Source organism: Muntiacus reevesi, chromosome 6 (assembly GCF_963930625.1).
Source record: "Muntiacus reevesi chromosome 6, mMunRee1.1, whole genome shotgun sequence".
NCBI classification, from domain to species: Eukaryota; Metazoa; Chordata; class Mammalia; order Artiodactyla; family Cervidae; genus Muntiacus; species Muntiacus reevesi.
The window spans coordinates 108,113,542-108,133,463 of NC_089254.1; the positions used below are offsets into that span (position 1 = coordinate 108,113,542).

General features: G+C 41.0%; 1 protein-coding gene across 4 annotated transcripts in view; it reads left to right on the forward strand.

Annotated features, from left to right (window-relative positions):
• GALNT11 (polypeptide N-acetylgalactosaminyltransferase 11) overlaps window positions 1-19,922 on the forward strand; it is a 49,275-nt gene that overhangs the window by 18,077 nt on the left and 11,276 nt on the right. For 3 of the 4 annotated variants that reach the window (XM_065939492.1, XM_065939494.1, XM_065939493.1), the window contains exons 2-6: window positions 9,225-9,557; window positions 12,812-12,935; window positions 14,328-14,494; window positions 16,885-17,010; window positions 19,137-19,386. In XM_065939492.1, coding sequence (XP_065795564.1) covers window positions 9,263-9,557; window positions 12,812-12,935; window positions 14,328-14,494; window positions 16,885-17,010; window positions 19,137-19,386 — 962 coding nt within the window. In that variant the 5' untranslated portion in view covers window positions 9,225-9,262. Of the gene's footprint in view, window positions 1-9,015; window positions 9,115-9,224; window positions 9,558-12,811; window positions 12,936-14,327; window positions 14,495-16,884; window positions 17,011-19,136; window positions 19,387-19,922 lie in introns of those variants that run through there. The other variant, XM_065939495.1, reaches the window with a different exon arrangement.

Consider the following 19,922-nt stretch of genomic DNA (forward strand, 5'->3'; position numbering starts at 1 on the left):
TGATGATCCTCTCAGTTGGTCGCTGTCAACTTCCGATGGCCGGCCATTGTGCTCCTCATCTTCCAGGCTCTCATTGCCTTTGCAAAACTTCTTGAATCACACTGCACTGTATGTTCATTAGCAGTTCCTGGGCCAAATGCATTGTTGATGTTGTGAGTTGTCTCCACTGCTTTACAACCCGTTTTGAATTTGAGTAAGAAAATGACTTGAATTTGGTTTTTGTCTCACATCATTTTCCTACTCTAAATAAATATATGAAATAGCAAGTAATAAGTGCTTAGCAAAAAACCAAAGTGATAAGTGCCCATTAAAATGAGTATAACATAACCATGTTTATTTAAGACTATATTCCAATATCAAACAGCAGAGTTCAGCAAAATCACAAGTACCTTTGCACCAACCTATTATTTTCTGATTTTTTTTTTTTTTTTTAGCATAATAGCAAAACTTAAAGTATCAATCCCTAGCACCTTGAGTGGTGTTTGGCATATAAAACTCTTAAATGATTCCAATGTTAGCCTTTTCTCTAGAATTATTTAATGATTTTCAGAAGAAGAATATTAGATTGTTCAGTACATTTAGTAGGCTGTGACTGGAAAATTAGTGGAATGATTTTAGTATCATCTTAAATCGTGCCATTTGTGACAACACGGTTGGACCTACTATGTGAAATAGGTCACTCATGTGGAATCTAAGAAACAAAACAAGCATAGCAAAAGAGAAAAGACTCATAGATAAAGAAAACAGACTGGTCGTTCCGGGAGGGGATGAGGGTGGGGATGCATGGAATAGATACGGAGATGAAGAGGCATAAACTTCCAGTTATGTACAGCATAAGAAATATTAGTCAATGATGATGTCATAACTTTGTTGTGACAGATGATCACTGAACTTACCGTGATCACTTTGTAAGGTATAAAAATATACCCCAGTTATAGTTCAGTAAAAAAATAATAACAATGTCTAATGAAACTGTGTAAACTGTTTAGCCCTGCCTACATTATTATACTCTTCTCATTGTACACAACCTAAACAATGTCCTGTAACTTCTTTTGGAACATAAATACACCTTAATTGTTCACAATAGATGCTGTGCTAACCATAATGAGTTTGAAAAGACAGAAATGCTTTTGTCTTCAGGGGGTTGCTTACAGTAAGTATAGCAGTGCTTATACTATAGGCAAATTGTTCATTGGGGTATCTCCAGTTTGTGTGTCTGGAAAGGATTCTTCTCTCATTAACAGTACCTCTCCAGAATCTGAGTGTTAGCCTCTCATTTTCCAACACAACATGCATCTTTTCAGATCACTCTGTGGTAACAACTCCAATGGTCATTCAGCTACACCAGGGCCCAGTGGCCCATCCACATTGTTTCATCCTGCTTCATTCTTCCTGACCCTCTCATCTCTCCTTGTCTGGCTTAAATCTGTGGCCTGTCATTCTAATCAGCACATTGCATATACCTTTCCCCGTTCTTCCTCTGTACCAAATCCTTTTATCTCCTCTGTATATCTCCTCATAGTCGGCAAAACCGACTCTCAGCTTACTAGCCATCTGTTCCCGGGCAGCTCCCAGACCGTGACTAGAGGAAACATGAAGCCACACCATCTTGTCTACTGAAAATTCACAAAAACAGGCGGTTAGCCCTTTATTTGGGCTTTCCTGGTGGCTCAGACAGTAAAGAACCTGTCTGCATTGCGGGAGACCTGGGTTTGATCCCTGGGTTGGGAAGATCCCCTGGAAGACGGCATGGCGACCCACTCCAGTATACTTGCCTGGAGAATCCTCATGGACCGTGGAGCCTAGCGGGCTACAGTCCATGGGGTTGCAAAGAGTCAGACACGACTGGGCGACTAAACTCAGCATAGCCTTTTATTCATTTACATTTTGAAGAATATATTACCTTGGTATCTAACTGCTGAAGTTTTTGCTTTGTTAACTATTCAAGTTTATGATTGAAAGTATTTGGTCACTAGTTGTTTTGTATTAACTAGCCTTAATTGTTTGTTTTGATCCTCTTTTTAAAAGCTTTCAAGCCTCGGATATTGAGGCCATGGCTATATAGAAGGAATGGCAGATAGTATGAAGCAAAAACTTTTTATCGTGTAGATTCTGGATTCATTATTTGTTAGCATAGATTAAGTTTTCAGCCTTTTGATTTTTGTTCGGATATTTTGATTTCTTAACCAGTTAAGGACCTGTTATTTTATTTATAACAGGCATCTGATTGGTTTCTACTTTCTTTATATTTGGGTGTTAACTTCTTGCCCTATTTAAAAGACTCCTGAAATCTTTTGCTTCTGAAGATTTGGAGTTAAATATATTTTTAAAAAATGACCAGGTTTTGTCAATTTCTTTCATTTTTATAGGTTCCTCAATTTAGTACAATGATTCACTACATAAAAAATTCTCTAAAACATTGCCATAATATGGCTTGAAAAATTATATTTACCTATAAAATTGTTGAGAGTTAATACACTTTGTAGTTTAGACCAAGGACTCTTGATGTGCTGTTGCGGAGAGGGTGAGTTGGGGGTAATATGTGAAAAATCTTGATGGAGTGGGTCAAACCTTATGGGTGAGGAGAAAACTTTTCTCATTTTGCCGATAGGTGCTGGCAGCCAAGGGGCAGCCGAAAATCATGCAGTGAACCAAGTAGAAAGTAGCCCCTCTCTTTATAGCAGAGAGCTTTATTTAATTTGTGAAATTGGACAATGAGAGTCTGGTGGGATTTTTTTTTTTTTGTACCATTTCTAATAATAAATATGGTTATTGTCCTGCCTAGTTGTCATGCTCTGTTGCTTAGTCGTGTCTGACTCTTTGCAACCCCATGGATTGTAGCCCACCAGGCTCCTCTGTCCATGGAATTTTCCAGGCAAGAATACTGGAGTGGGTTGCCATTTCCACTCCAGGGGATTTTCCCCATCTAGAGATTGAACCTGCATTGGCAGGAGGATTCTTTACCTTTGAGCCACCTGGGAAGCCCATACTGTTGTTGAAGTAAGGTTGAAATAAGATCTCCATGCATAACATTAAGGTACTGCTTGGCTCAAAGAGGATAGTAGTATATTTGTTTGGAAATCCCAGCATTTTGCAAGCACACGATAGCCACCTTATAGTAATTTTTTCATTTGTTCAGTCACTAAGTTGTGTCCAACTCTTTGCAACCCCATGGAGTGTAGCATGCTAGGCTTCCCTGTCCTTCAGTATCTCATAGAGTTTGCTCAAACTCATGTCCATTGAGTCGTTGATGCTGTCTAATCATCTCATCCTCTGTTGCCTCCTCCTCCTCTTGCCCTCAATCTTTCCCAGCATCAGGGTCTTTTCCAATGAGTTGGCTCTTTGCATTGGGTGGCCAAAATATTGGAGCTTTAGCATCAGTCCTTGCAATGAATATTAAGGATTGATTTCCTATAGGATTGACTGGTTTGATCTCCTTGATGTCCAAGGGACTCTCAAGAGTCTTCTCCAGAAATTTTTTCATTAATTTCAACAAATATTTGTTAAATGTTTGCTGTGTGCTAGCTTTTGTTATAAGCTCAGGGGATACTGCAACAAACAGAACAGACAAAAAACTCTTGCTCTGATGAAGCATACATTCTAACAGGGAGCAGACAGGCAATAATTAACATAATGAGTAAGAAATTAATGTATGTAAGAAGGTGGTAAGTTGTATGGAGTAGGGAAAGTGGGAAGTGCTAGTGTTTGGTGGTTGAGTTGCAGTTTTAAATTTGGTTGTCTAGACAGAACTTTGTTGAGAAGGTAATAATTGAGCAAAGATTCAATAGAGGTGAAGTTGTGTGCTAAGTCACTCCAGTCGTGTCTGATTCTTTGCGATCCCATGGACTGTAGTCCACCAGGCTCCTCATCCATGGGATTCTCTAGGCAAGAATACTGGAGTGGGTTGCCAAACCCCCTCCAGGGGATCTTCCCGACCCTGGGATTGAACCCATGTCTCTTATATCTGCTGCATTGGCAAGTGGGTTCTTTACCACTAGCACTAGCTGGGCTGGGATGAAAAGTATTCTAGGCAGAGGGATGAACCCATGCATAATCCCTCACACGTAGGACCCATAAGGAGACTGTGTCTAGGATGAAATGAATGAGGAGGGAAATAGTGGGAGATACAGTCAAACTATTACATAGGGACTTGTAGGTCATTGTAAGGAACAGAGGGTCACAAATACCTTTCATGTTATATTTTAAAATTAGACCTAATGAGGAAAAAGTTAACATTTGTTGAACCCTAACCTTCCCCTTTTGTCCTGAGCTGCTTAATCGCATACCCCTTGATTAGCATGCTCTGGCTTCTCTGTGATTGGAAATGTTGGCTGGCTTCCTCTCTTGGTCCCTTTGGCGGGGCTCCCTTCTGTGTTCCCTGTCAGGGAGGCCAAGGTTGAAGTGGGAAGGCCTGGAGTGGTTTGAGCAAAGAATCTAAATATAAGTCTCCTTATACAGTTGAAGAAGAGATTGGCAGCTTATTCACAGTTCTTTATGGAATCAGAGCAACCTGTACAGGTAGTCTTTTTATTACTATTTAATTTTTGACTGCGCTTGGTCGTTATTGGGGCACACAGGCTCTTTGTGGCTGCACAGTGACTTCTCTTGTTGCAGAGTACAGGCTCTAAGGCGTGTGGGTAGTTGTGGTACATGGGCTTAGTTGCTCCACGGCATGTGGGATCCTAGTTTCTGGACCAGGGATCAAACCCATGTCCCCTGCAATGACACGCTGATCCTTAGCCACTGGACCACCAGGGAAGTCCCATGCAGTTAAGTCTTAAACTAAAGAATTTCATGGCCTTTTGAAGAATTAGTGCTTTTGTTTTTGTTATTACTTGCTTGTTTTTTCCCTACCTCCAAGGACATATTTTAGGCATTTATAATGCCTATTTTAGTTGAAATCTAATGTTTCACTGAATAATTATGGACAGAGGTTTGTGACATTGTCCAGGAGGCAGTGGTAAGACCATCCCCAAGAAAAAGAAATGCAAAAAGTCAAAATGGCCATCTGAGGAGGCCTTACAAATAGCTGGAAAAAGAAGAGAAGCTAAAGGCAAAGGAGAAGAGGAAAGATATATCCATCTGAATGCAGAATTCCAAAGAACAGCAAGGAGAGACAAGAAAGCCTTCTTCAGTGATCAATGCAAAGAAATAGAGGAAAACAATAGAATGGGAAAGACTAGAGATATCTTCAAGAAAATCAGAGATACCAAAAGAATAGTTCATGCAAAGATGGGCACAATAAAGGACAGACATGGTATGGACCTAATAGAAGCAGAAGATATTAAGAAGAGGTGGCAAGAATACACAGAGAACTATACAAAAAAATCTTCATAACCCAGACAACCATGATGATCTGATCACTCACCTAGAGCCAGACATCCTGGAATGCAAAGTCAGGTGGACCTTAGGAAGCATCACTAGGAACAAAGCTAGTGGAGGTGATGGGATTCCAGTTGAGCTATTTCAAATCTTAAAAGATGATGCTGTGAAAGTGCTGCACTCAATATGCCAGCAAATTTGGAAAACTCTGCAGTGGCCACAGGACTGGAAAAGGTCTGTTTTCATTCCAATCCCAAAGGCAATGCCAAAGAATGCTCAGACTACCACACAATTGCACTCATCTCACAGGTTAGCAAAGTAATGCAAAAATTCTCCAAGCGAGGCTTCAAGAGTATGTAAACTGAGAAATTCCAGATGTTCAAGCTGGATTTAGAAAAGGCAGAGGAACCGGAGATCAAATTGCCAACATCCGTTGGATCACAGATAAAGCAAGAGAGTTCCAGAAAAACATCTACTTTTGCTTTATTAACTACGCCAAAGCCTTTGACTGTGTGGATCACAACAAACTGTGGATAATTCTTCAAGAGATGGGAATTCCACCAGACTATCTTACCTGCCTCCTGAGAAATCTGTATGCAGGTCAAGAAGCAACAGTTAGAATTGAACATGGAACAATGGACTAGTTCCACATTGGGAAAGGAGTACGTCAAGATTGTATATTATTGCCCTCCTTATTTAATGTATATGCAGAGTTCAGTTCAGTCTCTCAGTCATGTCTCTTTGCGACCCCATGAACTGCAGCACGCCAGGCCTCCCTGTCCGTCACTAACTCCCAGAGTTTACCCAAACTCATGTCCATTGAGTTGGTGATGGTATCCAAGCATCTCATCCTGTCGTTCCCTTCTCCCCCTGCCCTCTATCTTTCCCAGCATCAGGGTCTTTTCAAATCAGTCAGCTCTTCACATCAGGTGGCCAAAGTATTGGAGTTTCAGCTTCAACATCAGTCCTTCCAGTGAACACCCAGGACTGATCTCCTTTAGGATGGACTGGTTGGATCTCCTTGTTCTCCAAGGGACTCTCAAGAGTCTTCTCCAACACCACAGTTCAAAAGCATCAATTCTTTGGTGCTCAGCTTTCTTTATAGTCCAACTCTCACATCCTTACATGACTACTGGAAAAATGCAGAGTACATCATGTGAAATGCTGGGCTGGATGACGCACAAGCTGGAATCAAGATTGCTGGGAGAGATACCAGTAAGCTCAGATGTGCAGAGCAGAAAGCAAAGAACTAAAGAACCTCTTAGTGAAAGAGGAGAATGACAAAGTTGGCTTAAAAGTCAGCTTTAACAAACAAAGATCATGGTATCTGGTCCCATCACTTCCTGGCAAATAGATGGAGAAACAGTGGAAACAGTGACAGACTTTATCTTCTTGGGCTCCAAAATCACTACAGATGGTGACTGCAGCCTTGAAATTAAAAGACGCTCCTTGGAGGAAAAGCTATTGATAGCTTGCGGTGAATGGTGTCAGATTCTTGATCTCCAAAGATTTAGTTGCAGAACCAGGCCACCCAAGTGCTTTTGTGTAGCAGTTTTATTAAAGTACGAAAAGGGGCAGAGAAACCTTCTGAAAGAGACCTCAGAAGGGGATGGAGAGTGCCCCCCTTGCTAGTGTTAGCAAGGGAATTATATACTGTTTTAATTAGTTATTACAATAAATCAAAAGAATGTCTCAAGGTTGTAAAGATCTTACTAGACCCACAGTTTACATTCTAAGACGACAGGGTCAGCCCGAAGGTTTTCAGGGAGGAGAAGCTGTCCTCAGGCAGGACGCATTGTTGTCGTCTGATCCTTAGTACAGAGTTTAAGCTGACTTGTTTGCTGTGTAATCATCCGTTTGAGGCTTTCTTCTTAGTTTTATGTGACTAAGACTAAGAAATGTAGAGGGGAAAAAAACACTTGTCCTTTCCTTTTCCTTGAGAATTCCAGACCCCTGTCTCCACTTCGGGACCACCAGACCCTTTTTTAATCCTTGGGGATCCTGGACTTCTTATCAACCTGCCTAGGAATTGACTCTCTCACTATGACCAACCTAGACAGCATATTAAAAAGCAGAGACATTACTTTGCCAACAAAGGTGTATCTAGTCAAGGCTATGGTTTTCCCAGTGGTCATGTATGAATGTGAGAGTTGGACTATAAAGAAAGCTGAGTACCGAAGAATGGATGCTTTTGAACTGTGGTGTTGGAGGAGACTCTTGAGAATCCCTTGGACTGCAAGGAGATTCAACCAGTCCATCGTAAAGGAAATCAGTCCTGGGTGTTCACTGGAAGGACTGATGCTGAAGCGGAAACTCCAATACTTTGGCCAATGCAAAGAACTGACTCATTGGAAAAGACCCTGACGCTGGGAAAGATAGAGGGCAGGAGGAGAACGGGACGACAGGATGAGATGGTTGGATGGCATCACTGACTCAATAGACATGACCTTGAGCAAGCTCTGGGTGTTGGTGATGGACAGGGAGGCCTGGTGTGCTGCAGTCCATGGGGTCGCAGAGTCAAGAGTCGGACACGGCTGAGTGACTGGACTGAGTGACTGAGTAACTGAACTGAATGTTTCACCTAAATGTTTCTACTCAGTATTGTCTGCAACATTTTGTTGCAAAGTTACAAATTTGTAACTTTAATATTTTCATTTTTCTTAATGGCTCCATTCACTTTGCTTAGAGAAAATTTTCTTCCACTTCCAAATAAAGTGGATCTTTTTCTGTGCCTGTCTTTAACTTAAAAAGTGCTGCAGCTGACCTGACAGCACTTTGATTTGTGTTTGACTCTCCTTTTGTGCAGTGGTCATTTCCCGTTGGTGTTACTGTTGTGGGATTTTTTTGATTGTTTGGGTACTGGTGTTTTCTTCTGTTTTTCAAGCTTTTGAATTGACATGTGGTGAAAGAACTAATAGTTCTTGGTTGGCAGATAGTTAAGAAATTGAACCATTTGCTGTCTTCTGGGCTTATGGCATAAAATTGTACAAAACAGCTTAATTTTTGAATTGGAGCTTACTGATGCTGATTTGCTTTGTCCTGGTTTGGGGGAGGCATGATAGTTTTTTAAAAAATTATTTTATACTATAGAAGTTAGTAATGTATGAGTAGTATTGCTTTGTAGATTTCTTCTGTTTGTACATGACTTAAATAGTGTCTCTGCTCTCATGCTCAGTGAGACGATTTTATATGTGCAGTGGGCTCTTTACAAACAGCTCCTGAGGGGGCTGCGTGAAGCCTGCGTGAAGACCCGCTGTCACAGGAGGCTTAGGAAAACAGTGCTGTTCAGTGTCCTGTTGTTCGTACGGCATCGTAAGGAGACAGAAAGTGGGATTGTCTGAACTCTGTCAGTTGTAAATTTGAAATGAAACTGTTGGCTCTAGAGTGGGCATTAGGGCAGGTTTAATCTTTGATTGGAAGGTAAAACTTTAAGTTGCTTATTTATAATAACAGATTTTAATATCCTTGGATTAAAAGATGTAGTCTTATAATTTTATAATTAGAAGGGACCTTAGATGTGCTGTCATGACATGTGTAGTACTTACGTTTTACTTATGAAAAGTTAGAACCTCGAAAATATGAGCAAAGTGAAAGTGGTCCAGATCAAAGGTGAAGTAGGTATCCATTAACCTGGGCTGATGAATAAGTCAACTGTTTTGCTGCTGTTGGTTTTCTCAGTACTAACACAACTGGTCTGTGGTTTTAATTGTTGAATTCCTTTATTTTTTTTATTCAGTGCTATCCCTGTATCTTACATTTGACTCTCTGTTGATGACACACATGGGGTCTTAAGTAAATTGTTTAGAATTGCTACTTTGTAGTTTGGAAAACAGTGAATGTAAAGTTGGTATTTGATTTTTTCAGTGTCTAAAGTGTCTAACATATTTATCCTTCTCTTCTAGGAAATTGAAAATGGCCCTTCAGCAATGCTAGGTCTATAATGGGAAGTGTCACAGTTCGATATTTCTGTTATGGATGCCTTTTTACATCTGCAGCCTGGACACTTTTGCTTTTTATTTATTTCAACTTCAGTGAAGTGACTCAGCCACTTAAGAATGTGCCCATCAAGGGGTCTGGGCCCCACGGACCATTCCCCAAAAAATTTTATCCCCGTTTCACTAGAGGCCCAAGTCAAGTATTAGAATCACAGTTCAAAGCAAACAAAATTGATGATGTGATAGATAATCACGTTGAAGATCCAGAAAGAGGCAATGTGAAATTCTCTTCTGAATTGGGTAAGTGTACCTGAGTTTTGCTAGCAATGTGTCAAAGTATTCCATCGTTGGAAGTTCAAATATTCTTTAAATCGTGTATTGTTCAGAGGACTAGACATGTGACTTTCTTCTGTACTGATATATTTTGTTCTTGAACTAGCTGGGGTCCTGTGATTTTTGCAGACACAGTAGGATGTTATATTCTATTTTGTTCAGTTCTGACTTCAGTATTTTATGAAGATTTTGGAGAAACTATGAGGTCCAAAATTGGGGGGGGGGGGGTGGCGGGAGGGGAGAGGGCAGAAAGGAAGAAAAATTAAGTGGTTGGAAAGAAAATGGAAGATTTTATGCGGGAAGATTTTAATTGCTAGCATTATTTAATAAGGGAAAGCAGTGATTGAAAGTGACTGTTTTAACATATTTTGAAAGGCAGAGTTAATTAAGACAGGACATAAACCTTTGGGTTTAGAAATAAATTGAGACTACATATATCTGAAAAGATTTCTACTTACAAGAATTATTAAGGTGCTGGAATATATTTGTTAAATATAGGAGTTTTTTTATTCTTAAAAAATTATATTCTGTTCAGTTTGGAAGCAAGACTGAATACTGCAGTTATAGAGTCCTGGTTTCAGCAAATTTTATTTTAAGGGCTATATGAGCCATTTTGGTTGTCTTTAAAACTTAAGAACTTTGATCTTCATTGAAGAATCAAATAATAAGTAAGAGTAAAAGCATATAGTGAGAGATTCTGAGAGATTGAAAGATCCACAGAATATAAAGGAAATGTAAAAACAGATTTCATAGTTTCAATGAATAAAATCAGTTTCTAGAATTTAATCATTTCCTAATATAGGAGGTCAGAAGTATTGAAAATTATATGAGGGAAAAGGAAGCTTTTACTTTAGTTTTCATTAAATATACCTTCTATTCATTTTCAAAGAACCATTGGGACCTTTTTAAAAGCATTAATGGAAATTCTTCTCTAATTTTTTGTTTATAGTAATTTTTATAAAATTTTTATAAAGTTGTAACATTGGGTTTGCCATTTTTAATGGACTTTGCCTTTGAATGAAGCAGGAGGGAATTGTAGAAAGTGACAAACTCAAATTACCCATCTGAAACACTAAATTCTTTATAAAAGATCCTAAAGATCACCAAAAAATTATAGCTAATAAATGAATTCAGCAAAGTCGCAGGGTACAAGATACACACACAAAAACCAGTTGTATTTCTGGACGTTAGTGATGAACAGTCTAAAAGTAAAATTAAGAGAACAATCCCATTTACAATGGAATCAGAAAGAATAAAGTGCTTAAGAATAAGTCTAACCAAGGAGTTGTGCTGCAGAGCAGAAGTGAAAGAAATAAAAATGGACCTAAACAAATAGGAAGATGTCCTAGGTTCATGGATAGATTGCTTAATGCTGTGAAAACGTCAGTACCACCCAGAGCAACTCACATTGAATGTAAACCTCGTCAAAATCCCAATGACCTTTGTTGAAAAGATGGAAAAGCTGAGGCTAAAGTTGATAAGGAATTGCATGGTGCTCTGAAGCCTTGAAAAAACAAAGTTGGAGAACACGCACTTCTCTATTTCAAAGCTTCCTGACGGTGTGATACTGGCATAAGGACAGACACGTGGATCGGAGGATAGACCGAGAATCCACAAGTATACCCTGCAATATCTGTGGTCAAGTAGCATGTATGGTAATGCCTAAGAACAAGTAACATGTGTGGTCAGTTGGTTTTTAGAAAGGGGTGCTAAGAGCACTTAATGTGGAAAGATGGTCTTTTCAGCAAATGGTACTGGGCCAATTAGATACCCCCATGCAAAGGAATGAAGTTGAACCCTTACCTCATATTGTATTAAAGTAGCTCAGAATGGATCAAAGACCATAAAACCCTTAGAAGAAATCTTCGGAATATATCAAATAATAAATTGGGAAAACACTGCATTCTGTATTTCATCCCCTCACACCTGTGTATCTGTAAAACAATCAGCATTCTTAAAAACAAAAGTCTACTCAACTTTAATTTTTTTTTCTGTTATTATTTGCCCATGCCAAAAAAAAAAAGTGGCAGTGAAAGTGCTCAGTCCTAACCCCTGGACCATCAGGGAACTCTCTTACTTGACTTTTAAAATCCGATGTTTTCCTGAGTATCTGGCCGTGAAATCTTTTTTTCCTTTTAACCTCTGCTAACGTCCAGTGAAATTAGTTTTCATGGCTCGACTTCAGGAAATGCTATTAGAGGGGAGTCATTCTGTGAGGAGAGGCTAAATATTTGATGTGGGAAAGAGAAAGCAAAAGAGGCTTACTGTTCCAGGTAAAGGGGAGATTTCTGACAGTGTGAGAGCAAAGGTGTTAAATTACGGTGATTTTGATCAGCTCTGTGGTGGACTTTCTTGACTGTGAAGTTGACTAAAGTCTGGAACTGGAGACTTTTTACAGAAAGGTTTATCAATGGTCTAATTTTCTAGGGGAGGAGTCCATATAAAAACTTGGGGTAAAAAAATTTTTCTAGAAAACAGAACCAAAAAAACACCTTGCCCAGTTAATTGGGGCCTGTTGAGATCCATATGGGGTTCTGTAATATGTTGTCTTTATGGTATAAATCATCATTAAGTCTCTTTTTTTCTTGGTCATAGGTAAGTTTTTTTTTTTTTTTCTTGAAAATATTCTTAAATTATGGCTAATGAACCATAGTTTAGGGTTAAGGTATACCTGCTTTTTGAGCTAAACCGAGGAAAATTTGACTTAAACCTCGATTTAGTTTTTTTGAAAATGGAGACAGACTAAGTTTGAGAAACATGGCTATTACCTATTTATAAGAAGTTAAACCCAAGATTTTCTTTAAATTTCGTTATTCGTTTACTTTTTCTGGCTGCACTGTTGGTCTGCTTGGGCTCTCTAGTTGTGGCGAGCAGGGGCTGCTCTTGGCTGTGTTTCGTGGGCGTCTGACTGCGCTGGCTGCTCTTGTGCAGAGCACAGGCCCTAGGCTCCTGGGCTTCAGTACTTGCAGCACGTGTGCTCAGTAGTTGGGGCTCGCGAGCTCTAGAGTGCACGCTCAGTGCTTTGATGCAGAGGCTTAGTTGCCCCGCGGCATGTGGGATCTTCCGGGACCAGGGGTTGGACCCGTGTCACCTGCATTGCAGGCAGATTCTTACCCACCGCATGACCAGTGAAGTCCCGAAGATTTTCTTAAGATCATAACAGGAATTGTAGCATTCTTTTCCAGATTTAATGCACTGACCATGACTTCATTCTTTTGCAGGTATGATTTTTAATGAACGTGATCAGGAGTTGAGAGACTTGGGGTATCAGAAACATGCCTTCAATATGCTTATTAGTAACCGCTTGGGCTACCACAGAGACGTGCCAGATACGAGGAATGCGGCGTACGTTCCTTCCTAGTTTCTGCTCGCATTTTAATGACAGTGCTTTCAGTGCTGGTATACTCATTCACGGGGGTGGTGTTCATAATCTGCAGGTGGGCTCCAGTATCAGTATCATTCGGGATACTAGAAAATTTAAGACAGATTTGTTTCCACTCTTATTATGCTTGAAGCCACATGGTTTGAGATTGTACTGACAGAGTTCTAGAACTTGCTGTGTTTCTTTTGAAATTTAAAATCATGGGAAAAAGGAGGGAGGTACTGACTGCATATAATTAAGTAAGCTTCTGAGCATATGTTTATTTTAAATGTTTGTTTATTGGATTCATAACAAAAAGAAATTCACATCACTGAAGAATTCCACTCATGATCTCACTTTTCTGTTTTCATTCTTTTTGTCTTTTCAGAGGCTTTTCTTTCATATGTCAATCAATCATTCACTCTACAGATCTGTTTCAGCACCTTCTGTTTGCTGGACACTCTGTTAGGCCCTGGAAATAAAATAAGACATAGCTCCCCGGTTCACAGGGCTTCGTATCCGTCAGGGGAGGTTGATAAGGAAGTGAGTAATTACAGGAGCACAAGAATGAAGGCTGTGATAGGACGGGGGAGGTGGGACCCCCACACCAGAGTGACCAGGGGAGGCGCCAAGAGTGGGGGGCCCCGCCGAGCAGCGCCCTGCCGCACGGAGTCCCCCATGTGGGAGCAGATTGAGGCGGGAGGTGTCCTGTTTGTCTCGGCACTGAGACAGTTCTGTTTTGCCTGTAGCGAAAGCATGGCAAGAGGCTGAAAGTAGGCAGGGCCCAGACATCGTAAGGCATTGTACGCCATGCAGAAAAACATGGAATTCCAGATATTATTTTTTGAGTCAGTGGTGTGTTTTTTTTTTTTTATTGTGGACACTTAAAGCCCCCTAACCTTCTTTAAATCAAAGAGTTGCTTACATTGAAGCTCATCCATTATCCTGGTGTATGTCATAGTTACTCAAATCTTTTTATATGATTGAGCAAAAATTAAAATTGTCAAATACAGATATTCATATTTCCTTTTGAAACTTCATTGAGAAGAAACTGAATATCAGCTGTTGAGTGCTGCATTAAAAACTTGCAGTGATTTCAGTAAAAACACGTTTTTGTGTAACCTCTACCAAAGAAGAAAAAATTCAAGTTTTAAAAACTTGAAGTGACTTAAAAATAAGCAGAAAATGGAGGGGGAAATTATTAGCAATTATAAAACTCTTGAGTAAGAAACCACATTGTTTCCTTAACCGCTTAAAAAAAAAAATTGTTAATGATGTAAAGAAGAGGTTCAACAAGGGAGCAGTTAATGTTTAGTGAATAATAACAACACTTGGGCTTTTTGAAATGTCAGAATTTTCTGATACTTATCTTACAGATGTAAAGACAAGTCTTACCCAGCGGATCTGCCAGTTGCTAGTGTTGTTATCTGTTTCTACAATGAAGCTTTGTCTGCCTTGCTGCGAACGGTGCACAGTGTCCTGGACCGCACGCCCGCCCGGCTTCTTCATGAAGTCATCCTTGTGGACGATGACAGTGACTTCGGTGAGGAATGCTGTAACTGGCAGTGTGGGATCTCTGCTTTGGCTCACTGCAGTAATGACAACTGGCCATGCAGTCCCTGAAAGACAGGAGGGCCCTCATGCATGCAGTTGTAACAGAGCCAACCACAGTTACACCCCTGACTCTAGGGTAATTTCAAAGAAACTGCATTAACTGTGTAATCTGTTTTCAAACTATACTATCCAAATTAGGCTCTTGAAATTTTCCCCTTGGCTTACCTTTTTAAAAAATATTTTTATTTTGAAATAATCATAGATTGGCAGTGAGTTACAAAGAGGTCCTGTGTACCCCTTCACCCAGTTTCTTCCATTGGTTACATTCTACATCCAATAATAACATAGTATTGAAAGCCAGGGGGCTTCCATGGTGGCTCAGAGGTTAAAGCGTCTGCCCGCAATGCGGGAGACCTGGGTTCGATCCCTGGGTCCTTAAGATCCCCTGGAGAAGGAAATGGCAACCCACTCCAGTATCCTTGCCTGGAGAATCCCATGGACGGAGGAGCCTGGTGGGCTATAGTCCACGGGGTCACAAAGAGTCGGACGCGACCGAGCGACTTTACTCACTCACTCACTCATTGAAAGCCAGAATTTAACATTGATACCATGCGTGTGTACAGTTATTTGCCATTTTATCCTGTGAGTATATTTCTGTAACCACCACTGTAATCAAGGTACAGACAGGACTACTCCATCACCCTGAAGATCTCCTACCTGCTACCGCTCTGTATTCACACACACCTTTCTCCCCACACATCCTTAATTCCTGGCAACCCTCATCTCTGTGATTTTGTTTCCATCTTTGTGGTATTGTCATGGGGTTGTTATATAAACAGAATCACGCAGTATGTAACCTTTTAGGATTAGCTTTAACTTGATGTAATGCTTTGGCTTAGGTTTATCTTGTCAGTCTGTTACATCAGCTGCCTGCAGATCAAGTGGATGGCATTGTGATGGCTCTTAGATAGTCTCTGAATGCTGGTATTTTATCCTTTAGTACATACTTCTTACCTTTAATTCAGCATAGACTCTTCCTAAGAGTGATTTTGTGTACAGAGCAGGATGGAGGGCAGTCCTCAACCTTGTGAGAGATGGTATTCCCGTTTTACAGAGGAGGAAATAGTAATTTTCTCAAGCTGTTACCTGGTAGAGTTGAAATTAGACCCAAGGGATCCACCTGCCAGTGCAGGAGATTCAGGTTCTATCCCTGGGTCAGGAAGGTCCTCTGGAAAAGGGAATGGCAGCCCACTTCAGTATTCTTGCCTGGAAAATCCCACGGACAGAGGAGCCTGGTAAGCTACAGTCTATGGGATTGCAAAAGAACTGAACACGACTGAGTGACTAAACCACCACCATTCAAGCTTTCTGCTCTTTTCACTAACAGTAAGCTGCAGAGATACACTGGTAAGTTATATGCCAGTTGTATGTCTTTTCACAAGTTGAGAGTCTTTATTAAGCATTCCTTATATATCAATAACAGAACTGGTATGCCAGTATACTTAAGTATACAAAATGAGGAAATGTACGTTGAGACCAACAAGAGCAAAATTCTCAAACCTTGGTAAACATTGAAACCTCATAGGAGAAACAAGGAGAAATTAATTTTAAAAATAAATGATTTAAAAAAAACCCTAAGAATTTGAGTCTGGACCAAGTAGAAGATTGGCTAAGTAATATAATTCTAGAATTGTTGGTGTTGAATTTATTTTTTTAAGTCAGCCTGTGATTTGTTTTTCATTCTGTGGGTATTTTTTTCTAAAAGAGAAAATTCATGATCAGTTACAGTGGTTTATATGCTAACTATGGAAAGAATTACTTATTAGATCTTGTATGATCTCTGAAGTTATGAAATTTAAAGGTAAATGAGCTAGAATTTATAAAAAATAGTGCCCATGGAAGATGCTAAATTATAAATTAGTATAAGAATATATTTACTGCTGCTATTATATAATTCTTGGTAGGGCAAACAAGTTATTTCTCAACTATTCTGAAATGGAGTAGGACTTAAATTACTTTGAAAAAAGGCATTTACATATCAGTTTCTTCTTTAAGTCTGATTTGTATGTAGTCAGCTGAACATTCATACACTCAGAATACTTATTTCAAACATTCTTTATGCAAAGCGTTGAGTTAGTTGCTATGGAAATACAAAAAGTCTGTAAGTAACTAGTCCTTTAGGCTAGTATTCCAACTCTTATCCCTCATTTTCTTCCTTTTTGTTCCTTTCAGGATAAGCTATGCTCTCCTTTTAAAATAAAGCAGAAGATTCTGTAATATTCACTTGAATATTTGTTGTTGCAAGCACCAGATACAGCTCGAGTATCTAAAATACCTGTGCATGTGTCTCATGTGGTTTGAACAATCTTCAATTTTCAGATGATTTGAAAGGAGAACTAGATGAATACATCCAAAAATACCTCCCTGGAAAAATCAAAGTGATAAGAAATCCAAAGCGCGAGGGCTTGATTCGAGGAAGAATGATTGGAGCGGCCCACGCCACAGGTAGGACTCTGCTTGGCTCTTCCTGCGTGGTGAGAGCTCTGCTCTCCTGCGCTCCTGGCGCCGCGGCGCTCAGTGACGGGTGGAGTCTTAGTGCCCACTGGCAGCAGGAGAGACGAGGCTGTGCTGTTCTGGAAAGGCCTGTCCCTAATGGAGCCCGCTGCCCCAAAGCCCAGGCCCCAGGAAGGCGAGCTCTGGAGTCCTCACTGGTCGGCTTCTCTGATTCTCTTCAGCTACACTGCATCAGTTCAGATTTCTCTTTATCTCTGTGGAAGGCTGGTGCTGGTAATTTTCATTTAGATCTGGATAAAAGCTTTTCCTTTTTAAAATACATTTATTTAAGTTAAATGAAAATGTTAAAAATAGTAGGTGTCTGATACTTCATGTAGTACCTGGAAATATGCACCCCCCCCCAAAAAAAATCATAAAGATGACTTTAGAATTCTGAAACTTTGGTGGGGCCTCCCCTCGTAGTGAGAAAATCTGCCTTCCCATACACTGCCCTCCTCAGGATGAGCAGTCGTGGGCTTCACGGTGGCTGGCGCTGCTGTCTGCCACCACCCCTCCTGTACACCCCCTGTCCCGTTTGCGGGGTTTATTTGTGACTTCATTTGTACAGTCTTCCTTTTTCCCTCCTTTCTCTCACACCTGCAGCGAGCAGAAGCAGTTAACAAAAAATGAGGCGCAGCTCCGCTCCATCCAGTCCACAGTCACATGCAGGCTGAATTCAAGGCTTGTTACCATCTTTCTTCTGTAGAGTTCTAGTCAAATAAAGACTCTGTGACTTGGCTGTTTTGACTTACAGAAGGCACGAGATAGGAAACTGGCATGTTTGTGGGGTACGGCAAGATCGTGTCACAGAACACTGTACTTTCCCAGTACATTGTTACTGCAAGCTTTTCTTTTTCAGGCAACAGTAGTCATCTAGTTTTTTCCTTTATGTTGTGTTGGTCCTTGTTCAAATATAGTTCGGGATCTGTGAAAAAAAAAAAAAAAGTTGGGAAAATCGGTCTCAGGTTCAGGGTGATCATGTATTATCTTCCTTCATTTAGTTAAACTGACTTTAATAGATAAAGTAATATTTTTCTAATTAAGAAAAGCTATTAAATTTTCTCCTCAAAGGAACCTTGGTAAGAGGTTGGACAGTTTGCCTTTCTGTGTTAAATGGCGTCTGGTGAGCTCGTGAAGGTCGTTCACAGGTGCTGAAGGACACGGCCAAGTCACCGTCATACTGGAGGACTTTCTTGCCGGAGGTTCTGCTGCTGTTAATTGAAATAGGGTGCATCGGTTGCTTTATGAAATCCATGTAAAATCTATATCAACACACTTATTTCATGGGTAAAGCTTTGGAATAATAATCATGCTGTCTGATGATGAGATTCTGAGTTTTTCAGGTGTTCAGGGATAACCATTAAGTTACCAAAGAAACCCTCAGTCCTGTTCATGTTTATCAAGCAGAGTCAGAAATGAATGGGAAAACCTTCACGGTTTCTATTTTACTGACAAGAAGAAAAGTGTATCCTGTGGCCCATGAGACTGAGGGAATTGGGAAGGAAAGGTGGGAGATGGAGGGCGAGATGGTCACGGACTGTCGAGTGGTGGATCCACGGGAGCAGGGAGCCGGGCAGCAGCGTGATGAGCCGGCTGCATGCCCCTCGCTCCTGAGTCCTGTTGTCGAAATAATCGGTAACGGGTCACGTCTATGAGTCACCAGTGAAAGTGAGTTACGTTCTCTAGCCTTGGTTTGCTGAAGCAGGGACATGTTACATAGTAAATTTACGAATATATCCATTACAGTAATTGTAATAAGAATACACACAGCTGACCACTCGTATTGCACTGCTCCATATCTGGCTGTCAGAGAACTGGATTGTTTCCGTGAGACTCAGAGTCTTTTTGTGTTTTTTTTTTTTTTACTGAGGAGACTATGAATTGTCTGTAGCTTTCTTCAAGACTTGGTTTATGGTCTGTGTATGTTCTTCAGCCGTGGCAGCACCCTGTAAGCAGGATGTCCCGGCTGACTGACTCCCAGGACCGATTTGATAGCTGGGGCTGGAAGGATGGCGGCGGTGCCCACTCTTGAATCTCGAGTGGCACAGCCCTCAGGGCCTCTGTGGTTTCCTCCACAGGAGAAGTCCTGGTGTTCCTGGACAGCCACTGCGAGGTGAACGTGCTGTGGCTGCAGCCCTTGCTGGCCGCCATCCGGGAGGACCGGCGGACGGTGGTGTGCCCGGTGATCGACATCATCAGCGCCGACACACTGGCCTACAGCTCGTCCCCTGTGGTGCGGGGTGGCTTCAACTGGGGGCTGCACTTCAAGTGGGACCTCGTCCCGCTCTCCGAGCTCGGGGGACCGGAGGGAGCGACTGCACCAATAAGGTAAGCCTTCTCCTGTCTGTCGGTAAAACTCCCCGAAGAGAAAACATGCTCAAAGACAATTCCTTTCTCTTTGCAAAAAGCACAAGCGTTGGCTTGTTTGTCCATGACAGATTTTTGAGTGCTTGTTGAATTTTATGTACTCTGCCAAGACCTAAGGAAAGATTTAGGGATAAGAAATTGTCCATACTCTCTGGATTTATATCTCAGTGAGAAAGGCAGGAGAAGTGAAAAGTATCCTGGGATACTTGTTGCGTAGGACAGCCTGGAAGGACCCCGTGTTGTGTTGTTTTTATCAGACCCCATGGTTACTGCGTTGGTCGTTAACGTTTCCAGTTCTTTGCCAGTGTGAGTGGTGCTGTGAAGAACATTTAATACATAACTACAAGTAGGGTATTAGGATGGATTCCTACCAGCAGTGCACAAAGCCGTGGTGGTGGTTTAGTCACTAAGCGGTGTCCAACCCTTGTGACCCCATGGACTGTAGCCCGCCAGACTCCTCTGTCCATGGAGATTCCCCGGGCAAGGATACTGGAGTG